The sequence below is a fragment of the Oncorhynchus clarkii genome, unplaced genomic scaffold (genome assembly GCF_045791955.1).
Source record: "Oncorhynchus clarkii lewisi isolate Uvic-CL-2024 unplaced genomic scaffold, UVic_Ocla_1.0 unplaced_contig_9983_pilon_pilon, whole genome shotgun sequence".
NCBI lineage: Eukaryota > Metazoa > Chordata > Actinopteri > Salmoniformes > Salmonidae > Oncorhynchus > Oncorhynchus clarkii.
Window position 1 is genome coordinate 59,714 of NW_027258426.1, and position 12,703 is coordinate 72,416.

A 12,703-nucleotide genomic window follows, 5' to 3' on the forward strand; every position below is an offset into this window, starting at 1 on the left:
GTAACACAGAGAGTTAAACAGTCTGGAGAGATTGGAGATATCTACGACTGACTGTGGCCAGTAGTTCAAATTAAGTGAGTTGAGCTGGTCTGGGGTCAGTGAGTTGAGCTGGTCTGGGGTCAGTGAGTTGAGCTGGTCTGGGGTCAGTGAGTTGAGCTGTTCTGGGGTCAGTGAGTTGAGCTGATCTGGGGTCAGTGAGTTGAGCTGGTCTGGGGTCAGTGAGTTGAGCTGATACAACATGTGGTCAGGGGTCAGTGTGTTGAGCTGGTCTGGGGTCAGTGAGTTGAGCTGGTCTGGGGTAAGTTGAGCTGAGCTGGTCTGGGGTCAGTTGAGCTGATACAACATGTGGTCTGGGGTCAGTGAGTTGAGCTGGTCTGGGGTCAGTGTGTTTAATTACTTGTTAGTATTATCTCTTATTCTTATCCATATGTTTTAAACTGCACTGTTGGTTAGGGGCTCGTAAGTAAGCATTTCACTGTTAGGTCTACACCTGTTGTATTCAGCGCATGTAACTAATATCATTTCATTGGCTGTCAGGTACAATATGATTGGCTGTCAGGTGCAATATGATTGGCTCTATTCAGTGCATCTCCATCTGTAACGTTGTGAATGTTTCACCTTACTGAACCCTGGTCCCACAGATCCAGCAGCATAGCCTGCTCTGATTGGTCCAGCATGGTGTATGGCCTTCTCCTATTGGTGCTCCTTGAGGAACTCCTTCATGTAATTGGCCAGAGCCTGAGCGTCTTCCACTGTCACAGCGTTGTAGAGAGACGCACGTATTCCTCCCACTGACCTGTAGGGGGAGACACAAACACCATGAGCAAGTAGAGACAGATCGACAGACAGACAGACAGAAATGGTTAGGGTTAAACAGACAGACAGACAGGGTTAGACAGACAGACAGGGTTAGACAGACAGACAGACAGGATTAGGGTTAGACAGACAGACAGACAGGGTTAAACAGACAGACAGGGTTAGGGTTACACAGACAGGGTTAAACAGACAGACAGGGTTAGGGTTAGACAGACAGACAGGGTTAGGGTTAAACAGACAGACAGGGTTAGGGTTAAACAGACAGACAGACAGATTTAGGGTTAAACAGACAGACAGACAGGGTTAGGGTTAGACAGACAGACAGACAGGGTTAGGGTTAAACAGACAGACAGGGTTAGGGTTAGACAGGCAGACAGGGTTAGACAGACAGGGTTAAACAGACAGACAGGGTTAGGGTTAAACAGACAGACAGGGTTAGGGTTAGACAGACAGACAGGGTTAGGGTTAGACAGACAGACAGGGTTAGGGTTAGACAGACAGACAGGGTTAGGGTTAAACAGACAGACAGACAGGGTTAGGGTTAGACAGACAGGGTTAAACAGACAGACAGGGTTAGGGTTAGATAGACAGGGTTAGGGTTAGACAGACAGACAGGGTTAGGGTTAAACAGACAGACAGACAGGGTTAGGGTTAAACAGACAGACAGACAGGGTTAAACAGACAGACAGGGTTAGGGTTAAACAGACAGACAGGGTTAGGGTTAAACAGACAGACAGGGTTAGGGTTAGACAGACAGACAGGGTTAGACAGACAGGGTCTAAAAGGGGAGGTCACCATTCTGGTAGTACTTGTTGACAGGGTTAGACAGACAGGGTCTAAAAGGGGAGGTCACCATTCTGGTAGTACTTGTTGACAGGGTTAGACAGACAGGGTCTAAAAGGGGAGGTCACCATTCTGTTAGTACTTGTTGACAGGGTTAGACAGATAGGGTCTAAAAGGGGAGGTCACCATTCTGTTAGTACTTGTTGACAGGGTTAAACAGACAGACAGGGTCTAAAAGGGGAGGTCACCATTCTGTTAGTACTTGTTGACAGGGTTAGTGTTAGACAGACAGGGTCTAAAAGGGGAGGTCACCATTCTGTTAGTACTTGTTGACAGGGTTAGACAGACAGGGTCTAAAAGGGGAGGTCACCATTCTGTTAGTACTTGTTGACAGGGTTAAACAGACAGACAGGGTCTAAAAGGGGAGGTCACCATTCTGTTAGTACTTGTTGACAGGGTTAAACAGACAGACAGGGTCTAAAAGGGGAGGTCACCATTCTGTTAGTACTTGTTGACAGGGTTAGACAGACAGACAGGGTCTAAAAGGGGAGGTCACCATTCTGTTAGTACTTGTTGACAGGGTTAGACAGACAGACAGACAGGGTCTAAAAGGGGAGGTCACCATTCTGTTAGTACTTGTTGACAGGGTTAGACAGACAGACAGACAGGGTCTAAAAGGGGAGGTCACCATTCTGTTAGTACTTGTTGACAGGGTTAGTGTTAGACAGACAGGGTCTAAAAGGGGAGGTCACCATTCGGTTAGTACTTGATGACAGGGTTAGACAGACAGGGTCTAAAAGGGGAGGTCACCATTCTGTTAGTACTTGTTGACAGGAGTAGTGTTAGACAGACAGTGTCCAAAAGGGGAGGTCACCATTCTGTTAGTACTTGTTGACAGGGTTAGACAGACAGGGTCTAAAAGGGGAGGTCACCATTCTGTTAGTACTTGTTGACAGGGTTAGACAGACAGACAGGGTCTAAAAGGGGAGGTCACCATTCTGTTAGTACTTGTTGACAGGGTTAGACAGACAGACAGACAGGGTCTAAAAGGGGAGGTCACTATTCTGTTAGTACTTGTTGACAGGGTTAAACAGACCGACAGGGTCTAAAAGGGGAGGTCACCATTCTGTTAGTACTTGTTGACAGGGTTAGACAGACAGACAGGGTCTAAAAGGGGAGGTCACCATTCTGTTAGTACTTGTTGACAGGGTTAGACAGACAGGGTCTAAAAGGGGAGGTCACCATTCTGTTAGTACTTGTTGACAGGGTTAAACAGACAGACAGGGTCTAAAAGGGGAGGTCACCATTCTGTTAGTACTTGTTGACAGGGTTAGACAGACAGGGTCTAAAAGGGGAGGTCACCATTCTGTTAGTACTTGTTGACAGGGTTAAACAGACAGACAGGGTCTAAAAGGGGAGGTCACCATTCTGTTAGTACTTGTTGACAGGGTTAGACAGACAGACAGACAGGGTCTAAAAGGGGAGGTCACCATTCTGTTAGTACTTGTTGACAGGGTTAGACAGACAGACAGACAGGGTCTAAAAGGGGAGGTCACCATTCTGTTAGTACTTGTTGACAGGGTTAAACAGACCGACAGGGTCTAAAAGGGGAGGTCACCATTCTGTTAGTACTTGTTGACAGGGTTAGACAGACAGACAGGGTCTAAAAGGGGAGGTCACCATTCTGTTAGTACTTGTTGACAGGGTTAGACAGACAGGGTCTAAAAGGGGAGGTCACCATTCTGTTAGTACTTGTTGACAGGGTTAAACAGACAGACAGGGTCTAAAAGGGGAGGTCACCATTCTGTTAGTACTTGTTGACAGGGTTAGACAGACAGGGTCTAAAAGGGGAGGTCACCATTCTGTTAGTACTTGTTGACAGGGTTAAACAGACAGACAGGGTCTAAAAGGGGAGGTCACCATTCTGTTAGTACTTGTTGACAGGGTTAAACAGAGAGACAGGGTCTAAAAGGGGAGGTCACCATTCTGTTAGTACTTGTTGACAGGGTTAGACAGACAGACAGGGTCTAAAAGGGGAGGTCACCATTCTGTTAGTACTTGTTGACAGGGTTAGACAGACAGACAGACAGGGTCTAAAAGGGGAGGTCACCATTCTGTTAGTACTTGTTGACAGGGTTAGACAGACAGACAGACAGGGTCTAAAAGGGGAGGTCACGATTCTGTCAGTACTTGTTGACAGGGTTAGACAGACCGACAGGGTCTAAAAGGGGAGGTCACCATTCTGTTAGTACTTGTTGACAGGGTTAGACAGACAGACAGGGTCTAAAAGGGGAGGTCACCATTCTGTTAGTACTTGTTGACAGGGTTAGACAGACAGGGTCTAAAAGGGGAGGTCACCATTCTGTTAGTACTTGTTGACAGGGTTAGACAGACAGACAGGGTCTAAAAGGGGAGGTCACCATTCTGTTAGTACTTGTTGACAGGGTTAGACAGACAGACAGGGTCTAAAAGGGGAGGTCACCATTCTGTTAGTACTTGTTGACAGGGTTAGACAGACAGACAGGGTCTAAAAGGGGAGGTCACCATTCTGTTAGTACTTGTTGACAGGGTTAGACAGACAGGGTCTAAAAGGGGAGGTCACCATTCTGTTAGTACTTGTTGACAGGGTTAGACAGACAGGGTCTAAAAGGGGAGGTCACCATTCTGTTAGTACTTGTTGACAGGGTTAAACAGACAGACAGGGTCTAAAAGGGGAGGTCACCATTCTGTTAGTACTTGTTGACAGGGTTAAACAGACAGACAGGGTCTAAAAGGGGAGGTCACCATTCTGTTAGTACTTGTTGACAGGGTTAGTGTTAGACAGACAGGGTCTAAAAGGGGAGGTCACCATTCTGTTAGTACTTGTTGACAGGGTTAGTGTTAGACAGACAGGGTCTAAAAGGGGAGGTCACCATTCTGTTAGTACTTGTTGACAGGGTTAGACAGACAGACAGGGTCTAAAAGGGGAGGTCACCATTCTGTTAGTACTTGTTGACAGGGTTAGTGTTAGACAGACAGGGCCTAAAAGGGGAGGTCACCATTCTGTTAGTACTTGTTGACAGGGATATGTTTCTTAATAACCTATTTGAAACAAGCCACTACACTTCATAATTATAATCACATTTCTTATTATTATTATTATTATTCAGGTTATTACTTATAAATATGAATAAAACAGGAATAAATGCCAGGTTGGAGAGGATCTGTTACATTTTCATATCGACAACATTAACCGAGTCAACATGAAGATCTGCCGTCCTTGTCTGTTGGCTTTTATGCAGACTCACTAAACAGAGAACATCCCTGCAAAACACTTCTCACAGATCCTATTTCACCGTCGCTGGGTTTTCTAACACTTTTCCAGAAATAGTCACATAACATCACAAACCGTGCTGCGGTCACTCCACCGTTCTTAAGAGATGCCGCCGTAATGAGATGTAATGCAAAGGAAGTGAAAACAGCCCCTTTACAAGATGACATCATGTCAAGAGCGTTGTAATTATTACTAAAGAGAGTCCAGTCTACTTGAGGAAACTTTGCGAACGGACATTTAAAGAAAATCAGAAAACTCCCCTTTAAAAAGGACCCGCCAATCAAAGCCAACAGCAGCGTTTAAGGGGTCTAAGGCACTGCATCCGCAGTGTTGAGGCGTCACTACAGACCCGGGTTCGATCTCAGGCTGTGTCACACCCAGCCGTGACAGGGAGTTCCATAGGGCGACACACAACTGTTGTTGGAGCGTGACCCTGGCTATCCATCATTTTCATGGTGTCGTCTGGTTTGTTTCATTTAAGGAATTTGAAATGGTTTACACTTTTACTTTTGAGTCCATGTTAGCGATTACATTTACTTTTGATACTTCAGTATATTTAAAACCAAATACTTTTGGACTTTTACTCAAGTAGTATTTTACTGGGTAAGTTCCACTTGAGTCATTTTCTATTAAGGTGTCTTTACTTTTACTCTAGTAGGACAGCTGGGTACTTTGTCCACCACTGTTTACATGGTTATTAAATGACACAAACACACCTTGAGCAGAGACACAGACGCAAGGCCCCCCTGACCCATCAGTCACACATGCACACTGTGTGTGTACCTGTGTGTGTGTGTGTGTGTGTGTACCTGTGTGTGTGTGTGTGTACCTGTGTGTGTGTGTGTACCTGTGTGTGTGTGTGTGTACCTGTGTTTGTGTACCTGTGTGTGTGTGTGTGTACCTGTGTGTGTGTGTGTGTGCGTGCATGCGTGCGTGTGTGTACCTGTGCCCCTTCAGTGAGATCATCCCCAGTTTGGAGGCTCCATCCAGGAACTCCTTCTCCAGAGTTTCGTCACCCTGTTTCTTCCCCACGCGGAACGGAACGTTCATACGACTACGACACGCCACGTCCACCGGACACCTAACACACACACCAGTTACCATGGAGACAGGCACGCTCACAGCATGTTACACAGGTATACACTTTACAAACTCCATCTCGTATACCGAACACCTTGTAACACTTTCCAATACACGGCAGTTACCATGGAGACAGGTTTGAGCCTACTCCTACTGAATGTTATTTTCTGTTCAGAATTCCTCTCGCTCGCTCCCTCCCTCTCCCTCCCTCTCCCCCTCCCTCCCTCCCTCTCCCTCCCTCTCTCTCCACTCTCTTCCCCTCCCTCCCTCTCCACTCTCTCCCTCCCTCCCTCTCCACTCTCTTCCCCTCCCTCCCTCTCCACTCTCTCCCTCCCTCCCTCTCCACTCTCTCTCCCTCTCCACTTTCTCCCTCGCCTCTCCCCCCCCCCACCCCCCACTCTCTCTCCCTCTCCACTTTCTCCCTCGCCTCTCCCCCCCCCCCCCCCCCCCCCCCCTGAAAGGATACTAACGTGTAGAAGTGGTTGGAGGAGTTGATGATATCATAGATCATACTGGACTTCTTCTTGTTGAGCGTTTCCATGGCGTCAACACCTCCGTTGTTCTTTATCCACTCCAGAACCAGACTCATGATGTAGATACTAGAGAGAGAGAGAGAGAGAGAGATACACTGAGTATACAAAACATTAGGAACATCTTCCTAATATTGAGTTTCACCCTATCATTTTGCCCTCAGAACAGCCTCAATTCGTCAGGTCATGGACTCTACAGGATGTCGAAAGCGTTCCACAGGGATGCTGGCCCATGTTGAGTCCAATGCTTCCCACAGTTATGTCAAGTTGGCTGGATGTCCTTTGGGTAGTGGACCGTTCTAGATACACACAGGAAACTAAAAAAGACCCAGCAGCGTTGCAGTTCTTGACACAAACCGGTGCGCCTGGCACCTTCTACCATACCCCGTTCAAAGACACTTAAATCTATTGGTCTTGCCCCATTCACCCTCTGAATGGCACACGAACACAATCCATGTCTCAATTGTCTCAAGGCTTAAAAATCCTTCTTTAAACCTGTCTCCTCCCCTTCATCTACACAGATTGAAGTTGACTTAACAAGTGAGATCAATAAGGGATCATAGCTTCCACCTGGATTCACCTGGTCAGTCTCATGGAAAGAGCAGGTGTTCCTAATATGTTGTATTATAGGGCCTATACTCTTTGTATTTTGGTTCTAAAACATCCAGAAAAAAACATCAAGGGACATCATAATCCTACTGGAAACATGGTGTCGTGGAGACATACAGTGGGGCAAAAAAGTATTTAGTCAGCCACCAATTGTGCAAGTTCTCCCACTTAAAAAGATGAGAGAGGCCTGTAATTTTCATCATAGGTACACTTCAACTATGAGACAAAATGAGAAAAAAAATCCAGAAAATCACATTGTAGGATTTTTAATGAATTTATTTGCAAATTATGGTGGAAAATAAGTATTTGGTCAATAACAAAAGTTTCTCAATACTTTGTTATATATCCTTTGTTGGCAATGACAGAGGTCCAACGTTTTCTGTAAGTCTTCACAAGGTTTTCACACACCGTTGCTGGTATTTTGGCCCATTCCTCCATGCAGATCTCCTCTAGAGCAGTGATGTTTTGGGGCTGTTGCTGGGCAACACGGACTTTCAACTCCCTCCAAAGATTTTTTATGGGGTTGAGATCTGGAGACTGGCTAGGCCACTCCAGGACCTTGAAATGCTTCTTACGAAGCCACTCCTTCGTTGCCCGGGTGGTGTGTTTGGGATCATTGTCATGCTGAAAGACCCAGCCACGTTTCATCTTCAATGCCCTTGCTGATGGAAGGAGGTTTTCACTCAAAATCTCACGATACATGGCCCCATTCATTCTTTCCTTTACACGGATCAGTCGTCCTGGTCCCTTTGCAGAAAAACAGCCCCAAAGCATGATGTTTCCACACCCATGCTTCACAGTAGGTATGGTGTTCTTTGGATGCAACTCAGCATTCTTTGTCCTCCAAACACGATGAGTTGAGTTTTTACCAAAAAGTTATATTTTGGTTTCATCTGACCATATGACATTCTCCCAATCTTCTTCTGGATCATCCAAATGCTCTCTAGCAAACTTCAGACGGGCCTGGACATGTACTGGCTTAAGCAGGGGGACACGTCTGGCACGTCTGAGTCCCTGGTGGCGTAGTGTGTTACTGATGGTAGGCTTTGTTACTTTGGTCCCAGCTCTCTGCAGGTCATTCACTAGGTCCCCCCGTGTGGTTCTGGGATTTTTGCTCACCGTTCTTGTGATAATTTTGACCCCACGGGGTGAGATCTTGCGTGGAGCCCCAGATCGAGGGAGATTATCAGTGGTCTTGTATGTCTTCCATTTCCTAATAATGGCTCCCACAGTTGATTTATTCAAACCAAGCTGCTTACCTATTGCAGATTCAGTCTTCCCAGCCTGGTGCAGGTCTACAATTTTGTTTCTGGTGTCCTTTGACAGCTCTTTGGTCTTGGCCATAGTGAAGTTTGGAGTGTGACTGTTTGAGGTTGTGGACAGGTGTTTTTTATACTGATAACAAGTTCAAACAGGTGCCATTAATACAGGTAACGAGTGGAGGACAGAGGAGCCTCTTAAAGAAGAAGTTACAGGTCTGTGAGAGCCAGAAATCTTGCTTGTTTGTAGGTGACCAAAAACTTAATTTCCACCATAATTTGCAAATAAGGTTGGAGTTCCCCCTGCAGCTCCACGGGGAACTCCAACCTGCAGCTCCACGGGGAACTCCAACCTGCAGCTCCACGGGGAACTCCAACCTGAAGCTCCACGGGGAACTCCAACCTGCAGCTCCACGGGGAACTCCAACCTGCAGCTCCACGGGGAACTCCAACCTGCAGCTCCACGGGGAACTCCATGGCTTTCTATGCCATTAAATAATCTATTAAATTACCAATTAGGATCTGGCTCAACATATTCTAATCAATAATAAAACCAATAGCACTATATGGCAGTGAAGTGTGGGGTCCCCTATATGGGTCCACTGAATGGGTCCACTGTATGGGTCCACTGTATGGGTCCACTGTATGGCAGTGGAGTGTGGGGTCCACTATATGGGCCCACTGTATGGCAGTGGAGTGTGGGGTCCACTATATGGGTCCACTGTATGGCAGTGAAGGGTGGGGTCCACTGTATGGCAGTGAAGGGTGAGGTCCACTGTATGTGTCCACTATATGGGTCCACTATATGGCAGTGAAGGGTGGGGTCCACTATATGGGTCCACTGTATGGCAGTGAAGGGTGGGGTCCACTATATGGGTCCACTGTATGGCAGTGAAGGGTGGGGTCCACTATATGGGTCCACTATATGGGTCCACTATATGGCAGTGAAGGGTGGGGTCCACTATATGGGTCCACTATATGGCAGTGAAGGGTGGGGTCCAGAAGCCTGCACACCGATTCCTGCTGTAAACCTGCAGTAATTGAAGCAAGGCACTGTGTGTGTGTGTTACTTGAAGCAGGGCACTGTGTGTGTGTGTTACCTGAAGCAAGGCACTGTGTGTGTGTGTTACCTGAAGCAAGGCACTGTGTGTGTGTGTTACCTGAAGCAGGGCACTGTGTGTGTGTGTTACCTGAAGCAAGGCACTGTGTGTGTGTGTTACCTGAAGCAAGGCACTGTGTGTGTGTGTTACCTGAAGCAGGGCACTGTGTGTGTGTGTTACCTGAAGCAAGGCACTGTGTGTGTGTGTTACCTGAAGCAAGGCACTGTGTGTGTGTGTTACCTGAAGCAGGGCACTGTGTGTGTGTGTTACCTGAAGCAGGGCACTGTGTGTGTGTGTTACCTGAAGCAGGGCACTGTGTGTGTGTGTTACCTGAAGCAGGGCACTGTGTGTGTGTGTTACCTGAAGCAGGGCACTGTGTGTGTGTGTGTTACCTGAAGCAGGGCACTGTGTGTGTGTGTTACCTGAAGCAGGGCACTGTGTGTGTGTGTTACCTGAAGCAGGGCACTGTGTGTGTGTGTTACCTGAAGCAGGGCACTGTGTGTGTGTGTTACCTGAAGCAAGGCACTGTGTGTGTGTGTTACCTGAAGCAAGGCACTGTGTGTGTGTGTTACCTGAAGCAAGGCACTGTGTGTGTGTGTTACCTGAAGCAGGGCACTGTGTGTGTTACCTGAAGCAGGGCACTGTGTGTTACCTGAAGCAGGGCACTGTGTGTGTGTGTGTTACCTGAAGCAGGGCACTGTGTGTGTGTGTTACTTGAAGCAGGGCACTGTGTGTGTGTGTGTTACCTGAAGCAGGGCACTGTGTGTGTGTTACCTGAAGCAAGGCACTGTGTGTGTGTGTTACCTGAAGCAGGGCACTGTGTGTGTGTGTTACCTGAAGCAGGGCACTGTGTGTGTGTGTTACCTGAAGCAGGGCACTGTGTGTGTGTGTGTTACCTGAAGCAGGGCACTGTGTGTGTGTGTTACCTGAAGCATGGCACTGTGTGTGTGTGTTACCTGAAGCAGGGCACTGTGTGTGTGTTACCTGAAGCAGGGCACTGTGTGTGTGTTACCTGAAGCAGGCTGGTGTGTTGTACAGGGAGTTGTTCTTAGCCTGCACTTGGTAGTTAAGGACAATGGGACACTCCGTCAGGGCGTGGTCAATGAGATCCTCTCTCACGATCACCACAGCAACACCAGCACAGCCCACGTTCTTCTGAGCCCCAGCGAAGATCAGCCCAAACTATTAATAACACATGGAATAAACACCAACACACAGGAAGTTATTACTGGGTTATTACCCTTCAAATGTTTTAGGTCATTTCTGCAGGGTAAAATAACATGCTAAAAAACAAAAACATGCAGTAGTTGGTAAGCTTTCCTTTACCATACATTATGCTGCATAACCATAACCTCAAATCAGCACCTCAAATCTCATTTCCATGCATTTTAATGATGTACATCTGTCGTTCTGCCCCTGAACAAGGCAGTTAACCCACTGTTCCCCTGAACAAGGCAGTTAACCCACTGTTCCCCTGAACAAGGCAGTTAACCCACTGTTCCTAGACCAGTTAACCCACTGTTCCTAGACCAGTTAACCCACTGTTCCTAGACCAGTTAACCCACTGTTCCCCTGAACAAGGCAATTAACCCACTGTTCCTAGGCCGTCATTGTAAAGAAGAATTTGTTCTTAAAAGGGACTTGCCTAGTTAAATAAAGGTTAAATAAAGGTAAAACACGAAATGATGTAGCCGATTTTGACTTTGCAGCGTGGTTGTGTCGTGGTAACCAAGTGAAAAGCTCAACCTTACCTTGGAGACATCGACGGGTCGGGACAGGAAGTTAGATGACATGTCAGAGACCAGGACGGCTCCGTGGGTTTCGGGGATGAAGTTGTACTCCACGCCGTGCACTGTCTCGTTGCAGCAGTAATACACGTAGGACGATCCAGGGGTCAACGACCAACTGCTGGGGTCAGGGATCTCTGGAGGACCACACAGTCAGAATCATTAGACCACACGGTCAGAATCATTTGTCAATGACTGACCACGAGAATCTAAATAGGTCAGATCAGGTGAATAACTTCAATCAGACCCCCGCAGGGTGGGGGGGGGGGGGGGGGGTGGGGGGGGGGGGGGGGCGAACTAGTGGTGATTAACAACTCACGTCCTGTCGTAAATCAAGGGTGGAGCTTTCAGGTCTCCCTCTCCAATATTCACCTAAGGAATGTAATTTGTTTCCAAGATACTTTTTCCCGCCGAAACTATAACACGCTCAAAAGCAACTACTGGAACAATATTTCTAACGTAGACCGTGGGGAATGGTCAGAGGCGATCTATAGAGCACTAATGTCATTTTATTATTTTGTGATGTCATTAAAAAATATAACAAAGGAAATACTGTAACTTGGAAAGTATACCCACTACATGTACCAAGTTTCCATACGTTGTACATGTAATTTGAAAAATTATGAAAGTGTTTTTGTTAAGAGAGGGATGTGATTTGAGAAACAATAAGAGAATTGTTTTACATAACTTTGTACAAGTGACAAGTCACGTGTCACGTTCTGACCATAGTTCTTTTGTGTTTTCTTTGTTTTAGTGTTGGTCAGGACGTGAGCTGAGTGGGCATTCTATGTTGTATGTCTAGTTTGTCTATTTCTATGTTTGGCCTGATATGGTTCTCAATCAGAGGCAGGTGTTAGTCATTGTCTCTGATTGGGAACCATATTTAGGTAGCCTGTTTTGTGGGTGGTTGTCTTCTGTCTTTGTGTCATTGCACCAGATAGGACTGTTTCGGTTTTCACATTTGTTGTTTTGTATTTTGTAGTGTTCTCGTTTATCGTCTATATTAAAGATGTTGAACACTAACCACGCTGCATTTTGGTCCTCCTCTCCTTCAACAGAAGAAAACCGTTACAGTCACGACTCCGCGTGAGGTCAGAGAGCGTGTCAGCCTGACGGAATTGCCCCTTTCAAACATGCTGTATAAATGAAGAATTAAGAAATGAACATAGCAGACCAGAAAAGCATCAAGCTGCACATTTAAAGTGGTTTGAACTTTGAATCTCAACACAAGGTAGAGACGATAAACTCACCTCCCGGACAATCACTGGTACGGCTGATTAGCTGTCCTCAGTAAAGTATCTAGAAAGCGAAATTAAGTGGGACCATCATATTACACTGCTCTCATCACCTGACTGGGAACCATCATCACCCGACTGGGAACCATCATCACCCGACTGGGAACCATCATCACCCCACTGGGAACCAT

General features: G+C 46.7%; 1 protein-coding gene across 1 annotated transcript; it reads right to left on the reverse strand.

Annotated features, from left to right (window-relative positions):
* Nucleotides 1–542: 542 nt before the first annotated feature.
* Nucleotides 543–11,414, reverse strand: LOC139396915 (phosphoserine aminotransferase-like; the record flags this gene model as incomplete). Its single annotated transcript, XM_071143844.1, has 5 exons — nt 543–796; nt 5,856–5,993; nt 6,463–6,591; nt 10,503–10,672; nt 11,242–11,414. Coding segments are annotated over 5 exons (713 nt in total), but the record flags the coding sequence as incomplete, so codon positions are not given.
* Between the last annotated feature and the right edge of the window lie 1,289 nt (nt 11,415–12,703).